A 22,366-nucleotide genomic window follows, 5' to 3' on the forward strand; every position below is an offset into this window, starting at 1 on the left:
TGCATGACGCGCAGCTTCACTCATGACGTTCATGGAGAGGTCCATCTTTGCAATCACGAAAGCATGCAGCGCGGTACAGAAGGCCCCAAAAACATGCCGAATGGATTGCTCAGGATTTGCATCACGTTCTCTTCACCGATGAGTGTCACATATGCCTTCAACTAGACAATCGTCGGAACCGTGTTTGGAGTCAACCCGGTCAGGCTGAACGCCTTAGACACATTGTCCACCGAGTGCAGCAAGGTGGAGGTTCCCTCCTGTTTTCGGGTGGCATTATGTGGGGCTGACATACACCGCTGGTGGTCATGATAGGCGCCGTAACGGCTTCATGGACGCCAATTCGCGCCCCCGTCGTGCACATGTGAATGAATTCCTTCAGGATAACGAGGTCGCTCGACTAGAGTAACCAGCATGTTCTCCAGACATGAACCCTATCGAACATGACTGGGATAGATTGAAAAGGTCTGTTTATGGACGACGTGACCCACCAACTACTCTGAGGGATCTACGCGGAATCGCCGTTGCGGACTGGGATAATCCGAACCATCAGTGCCTTGATGAACTTGTAGATAGTATGTCACGACGAATACAGACATGCATCAATGCAAGAGGACGTTCTACTAGGTTTTAGAGGTACCGTTGCGTACAGAAATCTGATCCATAAACCTGTGAAGGTCTCGCTATAGGATGGTACAACATGCAATGTCTGGTTTTCACGAGCAATAAAAAGGGCAGAAATGATGTTTATGTTGATCTCTATTCCAATTTTCTGTACAAATTCCGGAATTTACGGAACCGAGGTGATGCAAAACTTTTTTGATGTATGTATATCCAAATGGACCGAGCGATGACATGTGGAGCACCCAAGACTGTTAGCACAGCTATTATTGCTGCAGTTTCACGTGACGTGTCAGCAGGGACAGGCACATGAACAGCGGTGGGTCCGACGGCAACACTGGAGACAGGAGTAGTCAAGTATTCCGGTTTCTTTTACAGTGAAACGCTTGAGTCCGGAACAACACGGCTGCTTCGGTCGCAGGGATGTGAGTGCTGTCCTTAGGTTAGTTAGGTTTACGTAGTTCTAAGTCTAGGGGACTGATGACCTCGGATGTTAAGTCCCATAGTGCTCAGAGCCATTTGAACCATTTATAGTGAAACCATGGACAACGAACGGTGCCAGACTACAGCTGTCATTGTCGAACGGGACCAGCACCTGACGTTATGAGCTACAAAGAGTGTTCGACTGTTGCTCTGGTCGTCACATCCTTCACATTTATCAATCATTGCAAACATCGGGTCATGGGATGACCAAAAATTGGCATGGTTGAGTGGAAGCAGCATCCCATGACCCGTGGCAATGATTGAGGGATCTGAAGGATGTGACGACCACAGCATCAAAAAATGGCTCTGAGCACTATGGGACTCAACTTCTGCGGTCATTAGTCCCCTAGAAATTAGAACTAGTTAAACCTAACTAACCTAAGGACATTACACACATCCATGCCCTAGGCAGGATGTGAACCTGCGACCGTAGCTGTCTCGCGGTTCCGGACTGCAGCGCCCAGAACCGCACGGCCACTTCGGCCGGCGCCACAGCATCAGTCGAACACTCCTTGTAGCGAGGTAGGTAGCGACAGCATCGGCAACGTGCGAAAGTATATCGTTTACCCAGTGATACTCCAGCTCATAACGGTCAAGTGCTGGTCCCGTACGACGATGCCCAAATACCCTTATCTATCATCCGAGCTCATTTCAAATCGATGGCCTGCCGGTTTAGTACCTTTGCTGCTGCTAAAAAAAGGTAAACCACCGTATTAAATTTTTCTCCCTGTATGTCTCCACATCACCTGCAAATATTATTCCTTTTTTTTTTGGTCATCTATCTACTGACTGGTTTGATGCAGCCCGCCAGGAATTCCTTTCCTGTGCTAACCTCTTCATCTCAGAGTAGCACTTGCAACCTATGTCCTCAATTATTTGCTTGACGTATTCCAATCTCTGTCTTCCTGTACAGTTTTTGCCCTCTACAGCTCCCTCTAGTACCATGGAAGTCATTCCCTCATGTCTTAGCAGATGTCCTATCATCCTGTCCCTTCTCCTTTTCAGTGTTTTCCACATATTCCTTTCCTCTCCGATTCTGCGTAGAACCTCCTCATTCCTTACCTTATCAGACCACCTAATTTTCAACATTCGTCTATAGCACCACATCTCAAATGCTCCGATTCTCTTCTGTTCCGGTTTACCCACAGTCCATGTTTTAATACCATACAATGCTGTACTCCAGACGTACATCCACGTAAATTTCTTCCTCAAATTAAGGCCGGTATTTGATATTAGTAGACTTCTCTTGGCCAGAAATGCCTTTTTAGCCATAGCGAGTCTGCTTTTGATGTCCTCCTTGCTCCGTCCGTCATTGGTTATTTTACTGCCTAGGTAGCAGAATTCCTTAACTTCATTGACTTCGTGACCATCAATCCTGATGTTAAGTTTCTCGCTGTTCTCATTTCTACTACTTCTCATTACCTTCGTCTTTCTCCGATTTACTCTCAAACCATACTGTGTACTCATTAGACTGTTCATTCCGTTCAGCAGATCATTTAATTCTTCTTCACTTTCACTCAGGATAGCAATGTCATCAGCGAATCGTATCATTGATATCCTTTCACCTTGTATTTTAACTCCACTCCTGAACCTTTCTTTTATTTCTATCATTGCTTCCTCGATGTACAGATTGAAGAGTAGGGGCGAAAGGCTACAGCCTTGTCTTACACCCTTCTTGATACGAGCACTTCGCTCTTGATCGTCCACTCTTATTATTCCCTCTGGTTGTTGTACATATTGTATATGACCCGTTTCTCCCTATAGCTTACCCCTACTTTTTTCAGAATCTCGAACAGCTTTCACTATTTTATGTTGTCGAACACTTTTTCCAGGTCGACAAATCCTATGAAAGTGTCTTGATTTTTCTTTAGCCTTGCTTCCATTATTAGCCGTAACGTCATAATTGCCTCTCTCGTCCCTTTACTTTTCCTAAAGCCAAACTGATCGTCACCTAGCGCATTCTCAATTTTCTTTTCCATTCTTCTGTATATTATTCTTGTAAGCAGCTTCGATGCATGAGCTGTTAAGCTGTTAAGCGATAATTCTCGCACTTGTCAGCTCTTGCCGTCTTCAGAATTGTGTGGATGATGCTTTTCCGAAAGTCAGATGGTATGTCGCCAGACTCATATATTCTACACACCAACGTGAATAGTCGTTTTGTTGCCACTTCCCCCAATGATTTTAGAAATTCTGATGGAATGTTATCTATGCCTTCTGGCTTATTTGACCGTAAGTCCTCCAAAGCTCTTTTAAATTCCGATTCTAATACTGCATCCCCTATCTCTTCTAAATCGGCTCCTGTTTCTTCTTCTACCACATCAGACAAATCTTCACCCTCATAGAGGCTTTCAATGTATTCTTTCCACCTATCTGCTCTCTCCTCTGCATTTAACATTGGTATTCCAGTTGCACTCTTAATGTTACCACCGTTGCTTTTTTTAATGTCACCAAAGGTTGTTTTGACTTTCCTGTATGCTGAGTCTGTCCTTCCGACAATCATATCTTTTTCGATGTCTTCACATTTTTCCTGCAGCCATTTCGCCTTAGCTTCCCTGCACTTCCTATTTATTTCACTCCTCAGCGACTAGTATTTCTGTATTCCTGATTTTCCCGGAACATGTTTGTACTTCCTCCTTTCATCAATCAACTGAAGTATTTCTTCATTTACCCATGGTTTCTTCGCAGCTACCTTCTTTGTACCTATGTTTTCCTTCCCAACTTCTGTGATGGCCCTTTTTAGAGATGTCCATTCCTCTTCAACTGTACTGCCTACTGCGCTATTCCTTATTGCTGTATCTATAGCGTTAGAGAACTTCAAACGCATCTCGTCATTCCTTAGTACTTCCGTATCCCACTTCTTTGCGTATTGATTCTTCCTGACTAATGTCTTGAACTTCAGCCTACTCTTCATCACTACTATATTGCGATCTGAGTCTATATCTGCTCCTGGGTACGCCTTACAATCCAGTATCTGATTTCGGAATCTCTGTCTGACTATGATGCAATCTAATTGAAATCTTCCCGTATCTCCCGGCCTTTTCGAAGTATGCCTCCTCCTCTTGTCATTCTTGAACAGGGTATTCACTATTACTAGCTGAAACTTGTTACAGAACTCAATTAGTCTTTCTCTTCTTTCATTCCTTGTCCCAAGCCCATATTCTCCTGTAACCTTTTCTTCTACTCCTTCCCCTACAACTGCATTCCAGTCGCCCATGGCTATTAGATTTTCGTCCCCCTTTACATACTGCATTACCCTTTCAATGTCCTCATACACTTTCTCTATCTGTTCATCTTCAGCTTGCGACGTCGGCATGTATACCTGAACTATCGTTGTCGGTGTTGGTCTGCTGTCGATTCTGATTAGAACAACCCGGTCACTGAACTGTTCACAGTAACACACCCTCTGCCCTACCTTCCCATTCATAACGAATCCTATACCTGTTATACCATTTTCTGCTGCTGTTGATATTAACCGATACTCATCTGACCAGAAATCCTTGTCTTCTTTCCACTTCACTTCACTGACCCCTACTATATCTAGATTGAGCCTTTGCATTTCCCTTTTCAGATTTTCCAGTTTCCCTATCACGTTCAAGCTTCTGACATTCCACGCCCCGACTCGTAGAAGGTTACCCTTTCGTTGATTATTCAATCTTATTCTCATGGTAACCTCCCTCTTGGCAGTCCCCTCCCGGAGATCCGAATGGGGGATTATTCCGGAATCTTTTGCCAATGGAGAGATCATCATGACACCTCTTCAATTACAGGCCACATGTCCTGTGGATACACGTTACGTGTCTTTAATGCAGTTGCTTTCCATTGCCTTCTGCATCCTCATGCCGTTGATCATTGCTGATTCTTCCGCCTTTAGGGGCAATTTCCCACCCCTAGGACAAGATAGTGCCCTGAACCTCTATCCGCTCCTCCGCCCTCTTCGACAAGGCCGTTGGCAGAATGAGGCTGCCTTCTTATGCCGGAAGTCTTCTGCCGCCAATGCTGATTATTTATCAAAAGTTAGGCAGTGGCGGGGATCGAACCCGGGACCGAAGACGTTTTTGATTATGAATCAAAGACGCTACCCCTAGACCACGCGTACGTAGAGCAGTATTATTCCTAATACAGTCGTAAGTAGTATTTAAACTTTTGCTATTATTCTTTGTTCTGTAATTTCAACTAGTAGTAGTGTAATGATAATTATTTTAGTACAATATAACAGTAACAACTCGCGGACTGTTAGCCTTTCATCCGTCGGTTCCCTAGGTCTCAGACAGGGGAATGATTTCCAGGAATGTAAGTACCGGAGAAATCAAATACGGAAATTGTACAAACACTAATTCAGCGGACGAAAACAGCGATGGTAAACCCTTGGTGATCAGCAGCTTCACGTCGGAGGAACCCCAGAGGTTTTAGCGGTGGAGAAGCTGTATCCATTGCAGTCAACTGTCCAGCAGTCAAAAGCGACTGTTTCCCCTTGAGGCCATATTACACACTGTACTAGGTATAAGATACTTGATTCTAAAACATTCAGTAAAAGAAACCTGTGAAAAAGGACGCTGCTTGGGGATGCCAGAGCACCTCTTAAGCTACCTCTGATGGTGACAACATATGAGCCGCCAAGAGGGGGACGGGAATTCAGAGCGGCCTCCCATCATCCACGAAGTACCCATCATTTCCATCTAGCAATCAGTCGCGACCTACAGTGCAAGTGTTGTAGCTAGATCAGTCGACCACAGCCACACATCACCCAGATATGACGGCCAAATGCGAGTGCACATGAAATGTACCGCTTATACACTCCCCTATAAAATTAATCTGTGCACACCATATAATGCAGAACTGACCATTAGATGTGGGGCAGCCACTATAAAAGGAGGCGGGCGCTGTTTTAAGTAGAGGACCAGTAACAGCAGGATGTGTCCGTCAGGAGTGCTCACTGACTTCGTATGTGGACTAGTCATTCGCTATGACATGGGTAAGAAATCGTAAGGGAGATCTAAAACCCTTCTACAGCTGCTAATATTTTCTTTTTCTTTTTAACACGTCTAGTTGCATAGGACCAAACTGAGGAGCAAACCTCCGTAGCCACAGAACGTGTCAGTACATGAAATTACAACAGAAAAGTACTAATAAATAAAATAAAATGTTTATGAATCCTAAAAGGACGACAGACTATAAGTTTATAAAAGCGCAATCAACAATATAACGTAGGGATCACTTTAACTTTTCAAGGGTTTCCTGGACAGACTAGAGTCCGCAGCTCGTGGTTTCGCGGTCGCGTTCTCGCTTCCCGAGCACGGGGTCCCGGGTTCGATTCCCGGCGGGGTCAGGGATTTTCTCCTACCTCGAGATGACTCAGTGTTTGTGTTGTCCTCCTCATTTAATCATCATTCATGAAAGTGGCGAGTTTGAACTAAGCAAAGGTTCGGAATTTGTACGGGCGCTGCTAACCTCGCAGTTGAGCGCCCCACAAACCAAACTTCATCATTATCATCATCGACAGACTGGAAGGAGTGGCCCGCGAGGATACTCATCAGTTTAGATTTGAAAGCGCGTGAATTACTGAGTTTTTGAATGACGACTGCTAGTAGTGTGACTGTGAAGTGGAAACGTGAAGGTACAGCAACAGCTAAACCAAAAACAGGCGGACTATACGTATTGACGGACAGGGACCGCCGAGCATTGTGAAGAGTCGTTGTAAAAAATCGTATGAAATCAGTGGAAAGAATGACCCCTGAGTTCCAAAGTGCTTCCAGCAGTCGGCACGATGACTGTGCGTTAGAAGTTAAATAGACTGGGACACAGTGTTCGCCCAGCTCTTCATACTCCACGAATTTCTGTAGTCATTGTTATGCGACACTTGGAGTGGTGTAAAGAGCAAAGCCATTGGACAGAGGCTGACTGCAAACGAGTGACATGGAGTGATGAGTCAGACTGTACCCTATGGCAATCCAACGGTAGTATTTGGGTTTGGCGAATTTATTGTTGTAAAATTTCCTTGCTATGTGCTGTTCCGGGTTAACTGTAGGAGATGGCCTTAGGCCCTAATCAGTTCCGGCTAAGTAAGCAATAAATGAATAAATACTACTCCAGTCGACGGACATGAAAGGGAGCAGTGACTGAGCAGGGAGTGAGACAGGTTCGTAGCCTGTCCCTGATGTTATCCAATCTGTACGTTGAACAAGTAGTAGGAATTAAACTTCACGGGAAAGAAATAAGAAAGGGAAAAGAAAGAAAAACTTTGAGGTTTGCAGATAACATTGTAATTCTGCCAGAGACAGCAAAGCAGTTGGATGAGCAGTTGAATGGAACGGACGTTGTTTTTGAAGGAAGATATAAGATGAAAATCAACAAAACCAAAACAAGGATAATGGAATGCAGTCGAATTAAAAGACGAGTTTTGCTATTAGGGCAGCAAAATAACTGATGATGGCCGAAGTAGAGGGGATATAAAATGAAGACTAACAATGGCATGAAGAGCTTTTCTGAAGAAGATAAATTTGTTAACAACGAAAATAGATTTAAATGTTAGGAATTCATTTCTAAAATTATTTGTATCGAGTGTAACCATCTATAGAGGTGAAAAATTGACGATAAACAGTTTAGAGAAAAAGAGAATAGAAGCTTTCGAAATGTGCTGCCACAAAAGAATGCTGAAAGTTAGGTCGGTAGATCACGTAACTAATGAAGAGGTACTGAATAATAACTGGGGAGACAAGAAATTTGTGGCACCACTTGACCTTAAGAAGCGATCGGTCGATGGGACACTTCTGGGACATCAGGAGATCACCAACTTAGTACTGGAGGAAAGTGTGGGTGTTAGAAATCGTAGAGGGAGAGCAAGAGATGAATACAGTAAGCGGATTCAGAAGGATATGGGTAGCGAAAGTTATTCCGAGATGAATAGGCTCGCAGAGGATAGAGTAGCATGGACAGCTACATTAAATCAAACTAATTACAGGGCAGAGATAAATGTTTAGTTTAGTGAACTGTAAAATAAAGTTATCTTCTAGTGGAGAATTCCACTAGACACGCTCTTATTGCAGGTTGCATGCCGTTGCTTTCATCTGTCTATTGGAACGACCTACGTGGACAATTACAAGGGATTCTTCAGTTTATAGCAAACTCAGAACCACGATGGTTCTTGATGTTTTTCACAATAACAAATAATTTCCAGAGGTGAAAAAAGCGGCATCAATAAAAAGAAATTGCCTGTTAGTAACAAGTCATCATTGTTCACGAATGCCTAGGTTGAATTCAATTCTAATGAACTATTTAAAGCGAGTTGCTGCTGAGAATACATATACTATGATGAGGTGCTCAAACTAGCTTTGCTGTACAATATGCTCGTGAGTCAACTTAAAACAGTAGCCTTACTTCAAATTTCTTGCAACGATAAGTAAAACTTCCTAGCAGATTAAAACTGTGTGCCCGACTGAGACTCGAACTCGGGACCTTTGCCTTTCGCGGGCAAGTGCTCTACCATCTGAGCTACCGAAGCACGACTCACGTCCGGTCCTCACAGCTCTACTTCTGCCAGTATCTCATTTCCTACCTTCCAAACTTTACAGAAGCTCTCCTGCAAACATTGCAGAACTAGCACTCCTGAAAGAAAGGATACTGCGGAGACATGGCTTAGCCACAGCCTGGGGGATGTTTCCAGAATGAGATTTTCACTCTGCAGCGGAGTGTGCGCTGATATGAAACTTCCTGGCAGTATCCTTTCTTTCAGGAGTGCTAGTTCTGCAAGGTTTGCAGGAGAGCTTCTGTAAAGTTTGGAAGGTAGGAGACGAGATACTGGCAGAAGTAGAGCTGTGAGGACCGGGCGTGAGTCGTGCTTCAGTAGTTCAGATGGTAGAGCACTCGCCCGCGAAAGGCAGTTTTAATCTGCCAGGAAGTTTCATATCAGCGCACACTCCGCTGCAGAGTGAAAATCTCATTCTGGGAACGATAAGTAAGTTACACCAAATACTACAGAATGGTGCTTATTGTAGGAACAGAGGGTTGTTGCTTTCCCCCTAACTCTTAATAACAAAAGGAACATAAATGAGTAAACTGAGAAGTTTCTCTCCACGAGTTGGAAAAGTTCAAATGAAATCGACTTCATAGTATCGTTTCAGGATGCAGCTGCTTTTATCTTTTTTTTTACAAAGATGAATTCTCCTCACTGTCTAGGCACAAAATATTCTCACCTGGCTATTAACTACTGTCCACGACGTATTACTGGAGTTGTAATTTATAATGTGAGGTCTAAGGTTGCTATTTTTGTGAGCAGGGAGGGAATGTTCATACACATATTTCTTTACATATATTTCTCTTGCTGTTCATGTACTGATATTGGTTATAACACTCACCTGCACCAAGTGCTAGGACTCCTTGATGTTCGTGAAATTGGTCTTTTATTTATACGATGGACATTTGTAGAAATAAGACCGTATCTTGTCGATATACATTCATGAATCTCTCCTCTCATAACGTTATACACTGTTTACATTTATGAGTTACCTGGCACAGCCTGTTTATTCCTTTCGTTAACTAGAGCGTGAATTATTTGATAGATGCATAATGAAACTGAGAAAGAGTTTCAAACAAAATTCTGCAATTTAGTTAGTAAAATGTCTTGGACAGGTCACAAAAATAAAACAAAAAGAAGCGAATATAAACCAACTTGACGATTGTGACATAGGTTACTTGTAAAAATGTGATAAGTGAATATGTAAATTGTGTTCGAAGTCCTCCAGTCTTTTAAAATGCAAAACGACAGTCCTGTGCTAATACCTACGACAGTAACAGTAGCAGATAGACTGCGTAACGATGTTATCACAAAAGAACCAGCATATATACGGGTGACTCACCCTGCCGGTATCCATTTCTGCTGGAGGCTTCTAGGGGACTGGGGGACTAGTGACCTACGATGCGCGCGCTGTATTATATAGGTTCTTCGGAGGGAATCGACCAGTCCCCCCCCCCCACTCGCCGGTAGGGAGGCATGGGCAGCGCTAGTCGTCTTACAAGACGTTGTGCTCGAAACTTGTTTGAAATTGCTCAACATAATTATCCATTACTAGGCGGCTCTTCAATTTCTTGTGGTCTTACTGCTGTACCCAGCTAATCTTGCCACGCACAGAAAAAAGTTTTCTGCTTCCAAACGTTAAATCGAAGAGGTGAAGTGTCATGATAATGGAGCTCGAAAAAGCAATAGCGTGTATTTCTGCTTAAGCAACAACAAACACAGTATTTCCCTAAAATGAATGCGAGGGTACAATCTGTGTCACTGCTGGGTAGCGTCTGCCTGTTTATGGCTCGTGAAATGAATGACTGGGTATCTGAATTTCGCACCAGAGCAGTTTTCGTATCGTACCGGTACTTGCAGAAAAACAAATATATAAACAGTACCGAAGAACACGCACTACTACACTTTTTAATTGTGTTATAGAAAACTCTTCTAGGTATGAACAGCTTATTCGATAAACTTTGTCTTTTACATCTTTGTGGTAATCAGATACAACGGCTTATTGTAAGACTTTGACTTCAACTGGTGCCCTACACACACAAAATTAAAAAAAAAAACATTCAACAGTTGCTCAGAATTTTCCCACGAAGAAAGTAGGAAGATACTTTTTTCAAACCATCAGAAATTTCATTATTATTATACACTGAGAAGGTGCCCATATTGTCCTCTTTCGAACACCAAGACGATAATCACAGCAGACCAGCCCTCCAAAATCGAAGATCGACAGTGACAGCAATGCATTCTACAATCGTTTCACACCTCAGAGGGCGATACGAGTTCTAACAAAACAAGTGATCGTTACGTAATTTTCCACTGCATCATACTCTCCAAATCGGTCTTCCTCGTGGCTCCAAGGTTGGAAACTGTTATTTGGTTGAAAATGGTACCCTCAAAATGTTCTGATGTCCAGTGAATGTTGATGTGATATGACTTTTATAAGAGATACTAGCCACTAACTTGATTATACATACTTAAAATATCTCATTGCATCTTTATTATAGTGGTATTAAAAACATTTCGTTCCTCAGTAAATGGCTAAATTGCACATACAGGAAAACTTTAGATCAGATATGATAGTATCGTAAGCGAAAAACGTTTGAACCGAAGTATACTCGTGATGACTATAAAAATAAAGGATAAATTATGCTTAAAATAACAGGCTAAATGTATCGTCCATGTACCTCCAATAAAAAATTCAGTTACTTCCGAAAAATGCGTTTTCCATGTAGCATGAAATGTCAAGACCTGAAATTAGCAGACTGATCACCTTGAGCGTGGCAATTCACGTAGGAGTGATGCTGTGACTCTCCACAGCTGAAGAAAGTCATGGCAGTCAATTATATGTATGAGCTCGGTAATGCACTACTGGCCATTAAAATTGCTACACCACAAAGATGACGTGCTACAGACGCGAAATTTAACCGACAGGAAAGAGATGCTGTGATATGCAAATGATTAGCTTTTCAGAGCATTCACACAAGGTTGGCGTCGGTGGCGACACATACAACGTGCTGACATGAGGAAAGTTTCCAACCGATTTCTCATACACAAACAGCAGTTGACCGGCGTTGCCTGGTGAAACGTTGTGATGCCTCGTGTAAGGAGGAGAAATGCGTACCATCACGTTTCCGACTTTGCTAAAGGTCGGAGTGTAGCCCATTGCGATTGCGGTTTATCGTATCGCGACATTGCTGCTCGCGTTGGTCGAGATCCAGTGACTGTTAACAGAATATGCAATCGGTGGGTTCAGGAGGGTAATACGGAACGCCGTGCTGGATTCCAATGGCCTTGTATCACTAGCAATCGAGATGACAGGCATCTTATCCGCATGGCTGTAACGAATCGTGCAGCCACGTCTCGATCCCTGAGTCAACAGATGGGGACGATTGCAAGACAACAACCATCTGCACGAACAGTTCGACAACATTTGCAGCAGCATGGACTATCAGCTCGGAGACCATGGCTGTGGATATCCTTGACGCTGCATCACAGACAGGAGCGCCTGCGATGGTGTACTCAACGACGAACCTGGGTGGACGAATGGAAAAACATCATTTTATCGGATGAATCCTGGTTCTGTTTACAGCGTCACGATTGTCACATTCGTGTTTGGCGACATCGCGATGAACACACATTGGAAGCGTGTATTCGTCATCGCCATTCTGGCGTGTCACCCGGCGTGATGGTACGGGGTGCCATTGGTTACTCGTCTCGGTCACCTCTTGTTCGCATTGCCGGCACTTTCAACAGTGGACGTTACATTTCAGATGTGTTACGACGCGTGGCTCTACCCTTCATTCGATCCCTGTGAAACCCTACATTTCAGCCGGATAATGCACGACTGCATGTTGCAGTTCCTGTACGGGCCTTTCTGGATACAGAAAATGTTCGACTGCTGCCCTGGCCAGCAGACTCTCCAGATCTCTAACCAATTGAAAACGTCTGGTCAATGGTGGCCGAGCAACTGGCTCGTCACAATACGCCAGTCACTACTCTTGATGAACTGTGGTATCGTGCTGAAGCTGCATGGGCTGCTGTACCTGTAAACGCCGTCCAAGCTCTGTTTGACTGAATGCCCAGGCGTATCAAGGCCGTTATTACGGCCAGAAGTGGTTGTTCTGGGTATTGATTTCTCAGGATCTATGCATCCAAATTGCGTGAAAATTTAATCGCATGTCAGATCTAGTATAATATATTTTTCCAATGAATATCCGTTTACCATCTGCATTTCTTCTTGGTGTAGCAATTTTAATGGCCAGTAGTGTATGTGCGGCTCCTATTCAGAGACCGAGTCATATCAAACTAATTCTAGAGCAGAGCTATATGTATAGGCCAGTGTGTAGAAAAACCAAAGTCATCCTCAATACAGAGATTTGTTTCAGCACCGGAGAGCTTTACTACATAGGGTCATTTTGGAAGTTGCATGACGTTGCTTTCATTTGTCCTTTGAAACTATTTACGTGGCTAATTACAGGGGCAAGTACAATTTGACGTAAACACAGACCCACAGTACTTCTTGACGCTTTTTATAGTAAAAAAAAAATGATTCTAGGAGGTGAAAGAAGCGACAAGTGGCACAAAAAATCCTAGGATCGGCAGAAGTTAGAATCCTGATCATTGGCAGCCTGACATTAATACGTTTGGCCACTGAGCATTTATTGAAATCAAGGCAACGAACTGAGGTTGCATATTAGTGACAAAGTTTTGTAGCGCAAGTCTGGTGCCAATAATAACTATTTTTCATAAACATCGCTAAGTGCAACCCATAATCTGCAGATAACCTAAACGCAGGACATGAGTAAATATAGGTATATGTCAGACGACGTAAAAGTTGTGTAGGAAGTTATATATGTCTACGTTGACCCAGTACAAATTTCAAGAACGGAATTTTCCCAAAACAAACTGTGAAGAGTCTACAGGAACCTTATCTGCTACTTTCACTGTAATGGCGACTGCAGGTCACACTTGTGCAGAACACCTGCAGAGCAGTACATGGGGCTCTCGGTTAACACACAGGTTACTGATAACGTGTTGCTCAAACTGACCTCAAGAAAACAGTATCGTGCAAAAGGAGAAATCCATTAAATAATAACAATAGTAGTAATATTAATGAAGTTACACATTCCATAAAAAAATTTTGATGGAGTGAAAGGAGTCGTCTGTTACTAAATCAGCCACCAAAAGTTTTGAAAGTAGTATAGTACACAAATGTCTACGCTAAATTAAATTCTAATGAATTGTTTGAAACGTGTTTCTAATGGGAATATACTGTTGATACTGTGACGAAATGACAGAACTAGCATTTCTGTACAATATGATCCAGCGTGAATACAGCATATTACCCTCACTACAAATTTCTTGCAACGAAATGTAGGTTACTACAGAATACAATTCTACAGGACAGCAGTGGTAGTAAAAACAGTAGGATGCCAGTTTCTGTCCACAACTTGTAATGACACAAAATACAAAAATGAGTAAATGGAGTAGTTTGTCTCCTAGACTTGAGAAAGCACAAAATAAAGTGACTTAACAGAAGCATTTCACGATTTCTCAAACGTGTTTACTTAATTATTTATTTATTTTTCACAAAAGTAAATTCTCCTCAGTGTCTAGGCAGCAAATACTGTCCCTACTGTGAGAATTAAGGCTGCCGTCGTTATTAACATAGAGAGAATTTTGAAGACACCAGTTTGATTACACATGTTATTTAGAATTTCTTCTGTTGATTCCGTATATTGACATACATCTGCTAAAAGTGCTAGTACTGCTTGTTGTGTATTAAATGCGTCTTTTACTTACATGATGGACATCAGACTGAACCTTTCAGATATTCATTTATGAATCTCTCTACTCAGAAAGTTGTCCGCTTACTATATTTATGACCTACGTATGTAACCTATTTTATTCTTTTCATTAACTATAGCGGGAATTATTTCGCAGTTACATAATGAAGCTGACGTAGAGTTTCTAGCAAAATTCTGCTATTCGCTCAGTAAAATTTCTTCGACAAGTCACAAAAAATTTAAAAAGGAGTTAATAAAAACCAACTTGCCCTGCTATGATAACTTTTACTTATTAAAAATTTGCTAATGGAGTATGTAAATTGTGTTACAGGTCTACCAGTCCATTGAAACGCAAAATGACAGGCCTTTGTTCAGGCATTTACGACACCAACAGTAGCGGACAGGTTTTACTAGTAATAATTATTACACAAGGACCAGAATATATCCCGGTGACTCACCCTGATGACCGCCATTTCTTCTGGAGGTGCCTGGAGAACTAGTGCCCTCCGATGCGCACGCCGTAATATATAAGGTCCTTGGAGGGCATCGTTCCCCACTCACCGGTAGGCCGCCAAAGACCGCGCTAGTCATCTCCATGAGCTGTGCCAGAAACTTGCTTGAAATTGCTCAAGGTAATGCCCCATTATTAGCCGGCTGTTCACTTTTTTACAGTCCTACGGCCAGGGATCAGATAATCCTGCGACGCGTCAGATGCACGGATAATTGAAGTTTTCTGCCTTCAAATGTTAAATCAAAGAGCTAAAATATCACGATAATGCAGCTGGAAAATAGCGACAACGAATTTTTCTGCTGAAGTAACAGCAAGCACAGTAATCTCCAAAATAGAATGCGAGCGTACAATCTCTGTCATTTCTGGGTACCGTCTGCCAGTTTATGGTTCCAGAAATGAACAAAGAGGCATCTGAATTTTGCACCTGAGCAGTCGTCCTGTCCTGCCGGTGCTTGCAGTTAGAGAAATCGATTAATATTGTCGAAAGATTCCTACGTTTTATAAAATTAAGAACAGGCACTGCTACACGTTTTACTTATTTGCGATAAAGAGAACCCTTTTCGGTACGAATAGACCTGGTAAACTAAACTTGTGTTTACCTCTCTGTAGTAATCAGATACAACCGTTTATTGTAAGACTTTGACTTAACTTGTGACCTTGCACCCCAATCCACATGTAGGTTTAAAGACAGTAAGACAAATTCAAGATTAGGGTAAAGCAGAAAATTATCATAACAAAATTATTAATAATGGGTATCAAAAACATGTGAATATTCGGCAGATGCTCAGCAGTTCTTCACCGAAGAAAGGGGAAAAATCCTTTTAAAAATTAACGGCAATATTAACAAACACCAATAACGTGCACAGATTGTCGTCTTTCATACGCAAAGACGACAAGCATAGCAGATGAGCCCTAGAAAGTCGAATATCGACAAAGATAATAACACATTGTAGAATTATTTCACGTCTCGGTCGGACCACGTTGTTGAAACTAACCGAACATCCATTTAGTTATGCTGTAGACGTATATTTCTGTATGGTAGCGTGTAATCGCGACCTCGTTAAGACCCACAAGAGAAAAGAGCTTGCTTTAGACGACTACATAATTTTGAAACAGTTAAAAGTTCCAAAGAAAAGTTAAGGAACTACCACCTTCTGTAATGGTGGTCGGTCTCAGAGTGAAAAAATTAAGTTTCTGTATAACATCATCTCCTTTATTGATTCAATTTTATATATGTTAGTTACCATCTAAAAATCAGAAATCCTTACTATACTTTATTAGCATTGTAATTACAATGAATTGTTAGTATATCATCTACTCGTTTCGGATCGAGTCTGCTTCGTCTTTCCGAGATAAGGTTCCCTGCCGCACTGAAATTTCTTTCACTGTCTGGGTTTTTCGCAAAAATAGCTAACTTCGGATTTAGACTTAGTTACGTTTCCACCACCCAAGCGAGTCACGTCATCATCATCATCACCCATTTGCATTAAGTACAGCACAACCTCATTGGCAGATTCAGCATCGAGTGGCCCACAGCCCAGCAGTTTAAAAAACAATCACTTCATTTCTGTGGTTGGGGAGCACGACTGACGTTCTCTAGACGGACTTATCATAAGCTCCGGAAAAGCAGGGTAACATCCTACGGCTGGGTAAATGAAACAGTTTTAACACACAGATTTAAAATAGCTTCAGGATGTAAGAGTACTACATTAGCTTATGACCCACAAGGAAGAAGAAAGAGTGAATCTGATAAATTTTAGAAGAGCCTGTAAAGTGTCCTTGATTCCATAAATAAGAAAGACTATATTGTCACACGAGGAGATATAAATGCTAGAACAGGAAAACAGCCCAGTAAAGACCTAATCGGAATAAACGGAGAATCTGCAGTTAATCAGAATGGAAAAACTTCTAGAAACTTTGTAAATTTAAATTCACCACGAACAGAAAATAAATTTTACTAGAGCAGACGGATTCACGAGTTTACCTGGATATTCGGGAGATGTTTAACAATAACATCATTTAATAACAAATGGAAAAAAATGTTGTCTAAAAATCGGCGATCGGAATAAAAGGAGAATGAGGAAGTAGAAGAAATGAAGCTATGTCTTGCGGAAAATGAGAAAATAGATTTTAAGAAATTTCAAGACACCTTACTAAGCTGGAAAATCCGAAGACCTCAAGGAACTGACAATCTGAATAGAGAACTTTGCAAATACCTACCGTAAGAAGCTAGCACAGGCTCTATATTTTGTAAATCAGTGCTGACAGCAAAGAAAATTACTAATGTAATAGAAGAAACCAACAGTAATTCTTATTTTCAGAAGAGCATCAATAACAATGGAAATTAGAGGACTAAGTCGCTTAAATACGTAATACAAAATACTTGTGTCAATAGCAGTAAAGAGAATGAGACACATGGTAAATATCACATTATTCGGAGAATAAACTGGTGTTCGGAAAGGAAGGCCTGCTAAAGCTATATTTTCTCATTAAAATAAAACACATAAAAAAGAAGAGAAAATAATTTAAAATCTTTGCAGACTATGTTAAAGCCTTTTGCAGTGTGCCCAGAGGAAAACTTTGGAGTATCATAGAAAAAGAGGGACACCACTATATCTCATTGAAGCTATCCGAAATAGATCAAAGATCAATTTATAGCTAGAATCTGCAAATAGGTCCCAAGGAAATATTAATAAAGAGTTCAGACCAGTGTGCATTCCATCGGTACTCTATAATTTACATGTTGACGATATTGTGACGGAATAGTATAAACGGATTATGAAATTTGATATAGAGGACTGCTAGCCTGAGTAGCAGAGCAGTTCTAGGCCCAACAGTCTGGAACCGCGCGACCGCTACGGTCGCAGGTTCGAATCCTGCCTCGGGAATGGATGTGTGTGATGTCCTTAGGTTAGTTAGGTTTAAGTAGTTCTAAGTTCTAGGGGACTTATGACCTCAGAAGTTAAGTCCATAGTGCTCAGAGCCATATAGAAGACAGATTCAAAGAAAGAAATTGTTGAAAACGCTTTATGTTTACTGATAACATGATTCCAGTTGCCGACAACAAATGTAACTTGCAGAGAGCACTATATAAACTATACGTACTAACAAAGCAACAGGTATTTCGACAAGTAAAAACAAGTTGATGGTGCTTCAGGGCTCTCAGCCTTTAAAATGTATATTCATAATGGAAAACAAAGCTATTGATCAAGTTAATATCTTCAGATTCTTGGGATGCGACAATCATGTCGCGACGAAATGAATACATAAAAATAGGATTGCGACGTTCAATGTGATGCGTGGTACCCTAAAAAACTGTAAGGAACAATTAATAATGCAACAATGCTAAAATTTTACGAAGTGGACGACATTGAAGTGAAAAACTATACTTTGAACTCTAGAATATGTAGCGTATTCTAGGCTGCCGAGATGAGATATTTGACAACAGACTATGGCGTAACAAGATTGATTAAAAATGGGACCATGACAAATAATGAAGGAATTTTATGTTAAAATAAAAGTTAAGGAAAGAACAAATCGAAATAATTGGCGTTGAACGTATCCTGAAACAATTGCTACAGTACATCGATAAACATTGGTAAACCAAAGAAGAGATGGACTGGTCAAGATGTATCGTTGCATCAACTGGTCTAATGGTTGAGGGAGATGATGAAGAAGATAAAAAACAGAACAGCATATTACTACATGGTTATCTGTAACTGAAACTTTGTCATTAATTTGACTCACAGGAATTAATGTCTCGTCTCTATCAGCAACGGACATCATTTTCAGTGCTCGGAAGGGTGGATACAGAAATGAATCTCTTCTGTGCAACGTCTGACATCCTACTTTCTCTTAAAGGCTGGTATTCACTATGGTGTTGACCACCCTTAGCCTTGATGACAGCTTCCACTCTCACAGGCATACTTTCAATCAGGTGCTGGAAGGATTCTTGGGAAATAGCAGCCCATTCTTCAAGGACTGCTGCACTGAGGAGAGGTATCGATGTCGGTCGGTAAGGCCTCACACGAAGTCGGCGTTCCAAAACATCCCAAAGGTGTCCTATAGGATTCGGGTAAGGACTCTGTGCAGGCCAGTCCATTACAGAGATGTTATTGTCGTGTAACTACCCCATCACAGGTCGTGCATTATGAAAAGGTACTCAATCGTGTTGAAAAATGCAATCGCCATCCCCGAATGGCTCTTCAATAGTGGGAAGCAAGAAGGTGCTTAAAACATCAATGTAGGCCTGTGCAGTGAGAGTGTCACTCAAAACAACAAGGGATGCAACCCCCTCCATGTAAAACACGACCACACCATAACACCACCGCCTCCGAATTTTACTATCGGTACTACACACGCTGGCAGATGAGTTCACCTGACATTCGCCATACCCACACCCTGCCATCGGATCGCCACGTTGTGTACCGTGATTTGTCACTCCATAAAACTTTTTTTCCACTGTTCAATCGTCTAATGTTTACGCTCCTTATACGAAGGGAGGCATCGTTTGGCATTTACCGGCATGATGTGTGGCTTATGAGCAGCGGCTCGAGCATGAAATCCAAGTTTTCACACGTCCCGCCTAACTGTCATAGTACTTGCAGTGGATCCTGATGCAGTTTGGAATACATGTGTGATGGTCTGGATAGTTGTCTGTCTGTTACACATTACGACCCTCTTCAACTGTAGGCCGTCTCTGTCAGTCAACAGAGGAGGTGGGCCCGTACGGTTTTGTGCTGCACGTGTCCCTTCATGTTTCCACTTCACTATCACATCGAAAACATTGGCCCTAGGCATTTTTAGGAGAGTGGAAATCCCGCATACAGACGTATTACATAAGTTACACCTAGTCACCTGACCATGTTCTAAGTCCGTGAGTTCCGTGGAGCGCCTCTTTCTGCTCTGTCACGATGTCTAATGAGTACTGTCGTCGCTGATATGGAGTACCTGGCAGTACGTAACAGCCCAATGCACCTTATAAGAGAAACGTGTATTTTTGGGAGTCCCCGGAAACTTTTGATCACATAGTGTATCTAGTGTATCTTTTGTAAATTATACGTCAATGCCATTCACATTTATTTCGACAGTACTTGATTTCTCAAGGGATCTAGCGGTTACGTTAGTTTACTCATGTTTGGAGACCATAGCCTCGCGGGATTAGCCGAGCGGTCTAGGGGCTGCAGTCATGGACTTTGCGACTGGTCCCGGCGGAGGTTCGACTCCTCCAATGGCATGGGTGTGTGTGTTTGTCCTTAGGATAATTTAAGTTAAGTAATATGTAAGATTAGGGACTGATGACCTTAGCAGTTAAGTCCCATAAGATTTCATACACATTTGAACATTTTTTTTGGAGACCATACTTTGCAGTTGAGAACAATAGCGTCAACGAACAATTTTTTTTTCAATCGCTGCTGGATCTAATTCATAAATCTTTTGTGGATGTTATTAACGTTAGACACTGTGTTATGCTTACTGGAGACATAGATAGGAAGATATTAGAACAGGAGGGGAATATTGCCGCCCTTCAGGCTGAGTTAGACAAGGTCAGGGGAGATCTTGACATGTTAAGGAGGGAGAAGGGTAAAGAGAGGTGGGAAGTGGCCAGAGGCAACAGGAGGAACAGGACTAGAACTTTGTCTGACAGCTTCGTGGTGAATGTGGAGAATTGATTTGACCTGTTGCTTCAGTTAGAAGCTGGTGCGCCTCAAGCAGCTGCAGGTGTAGACAGGGCACAACAAACTTTCAGCAGCAAATTGAAAAGTAAGAATGTAGGGAAATCAGTAAAGAGAAAGAAAGTGTTGTTGTTAGGTACTTCCCATGTAAGAGGTGTTGGCCAACTTTTGCAGGATGAACTAGGATCAGAATACCTGGTCACCAATTTTTTAAACCAAGTGCTGGTCTGGAGCAGGTGACAGAGTATTTAGGATCACTTTGCAATGATTTCACTATGGAAGACACCATGGTTATAGTGGGTGGGGCATAGTATTGACAGAGATCCTGGGTAGACTGACCTCATTTGAACTCTTCTGTCAAGAGAGTTAATTTAGAGCTGGAACGGCTGCTTATGTCGGGTGCAGGGTCACACATTGGTGTGGTTCGTGTTGATTCTCACAATAGATGGGATTATACTAGACATGGCCTTCACCTCAACAGGAAAGGGAAAGGTAAACTGGCTGGGAAAACAGAAGGAAATTTAAAGGGGGGAGGCACTGTCATGAGTGACAAAATACCAGTGGTTATAAGGTTCAGAAAAGATTTTTTTAAGGTAGAGAAGACAGAAAGAAAACAAATTTTAAGAGAGGTTAGGACTGAGACAAACCTTTGGTTTGAGAAGGAAACAAGAACAAACCATCATTTTAGCTTATTACATCAGCATACACAGCTATTGGTTAAGAATATTCAACAGTCGGGAGATAGTTCAATCTACCCAATGTGAAATGTCAGCTACCTTTATTGCACCAAAATATTCGAGGACTGAGAAATAAAACTAATGAATTAATTATCTGCATAGATGAATTTGTCTTCAAACCCACCTGACATAATCTGCCTCTCTGAACATCATGTGAGCAAGGGTATAGAACTTTTAAGTGTTACAGGGTTTAAGTCAGCATCTCACTTTTGTAGAGCAGAAATGGAGAAAGGAGGAGTTGCCACATTCATCAGGAACTGTCATAAATTTAAGAATATCCACATTCATAAATATTGCCTAGAATAGCATATGGAAGCATGTGCAACAAAACTAGAATTACACAAAAAATCCTTCATAATATTAAGTGTATATCAAGCACCTGCAGGTAACTTTAATCTGTTCACAAACCACCTTGAAGCTGTACTGGTGATTTCAATGTAGATTTCCCTAAAGACTCTCCCAATAAGACGTTTTTGCGTTAGTAACACTATCATTCAACTTAATTACCACTGTAAAGTTCCCGACTAGGCTAGCCAATTGCTCAGAAACAGCCATTGATAATATCTTTATAGAAAAGTCCGATGAACAAAATTACATTACAAGACCAATAGTCAATGGCCTCTCAGACTATGACATGCAGTTCCTTCTGTTAGATGTTAATACTGAACAAGAAATAAAATCTGTTAAATCTGAGCTCAAGGGGGTAATCAAGAATTCAAAAATTGATTATTTCAGGACACTCCTCAGAGACATTCACTGGACTGATGATTACAGTGCTCATGACATGAATGAAAAATATAACAGTTTTGCTAATAAAGTGCTTCCCTTATATGTACAATGTTTTCCCCCAAAACCAACCAGGGTTAGAGTAAAGTCTACAAAGAAACCATTGATTACTTAAGGCATATGGGTATCTTGTAAAACAAAAAGAAAACTGTATCTGTCAATCCTAAACAGCTTCATTAAGGGTAAATGATACATTGGTGACGGAAATGTATAGTGTTGCAGAACTTTTTAACAAACATTTTATAACTGTTACGGAAAAAATG

General features: G+C 41.7%; 1 protein-coding gene across 1 annotated transcript in view; it reads right to left on the reverse strand.

Annotated features, from left to right (window-relative positions):
* The window catches only part of LOC124712548 (cuticle protein CP14.6-like), a 36,926-nt gene extending 26,934 nt beyond the window's left edge, over positions 1–9,992 (reverse strand). Inside the window, exon 1 of the mRNA XM_047242856.1 lies at positions 9,954–9,992. Coding sequence (XP_047098812.1) covers positions 9,954–9,968 — 15 coding nt within the window. The 5' untranslated portion in view covers positions 9,969–9,992. The remainder of the gene's footprint in view (positions 1–9,953) is intronic.
* Between the last annotated feature and the right edge of the window lie 12,374 nt (positions 9,993–22,366).

The sequence above is a fragment of the Schistocerca piceifrons genome, chromosome 8 (assembly GCF_021461385.2).
Source record: "Schistocerca piceifrons isolate TAMUIC-IGC-003096 chromosome 8, iqSchPice1.1, whole genome shotgun sequence".
Classification (NCBI taxonomy): domain Eukaryota; kingdom Metazoa; phylum Arthropoda; class Insecta; order Orthoptera; family Acrididae; genus Schistocerca; species Schistocerca piceifrons.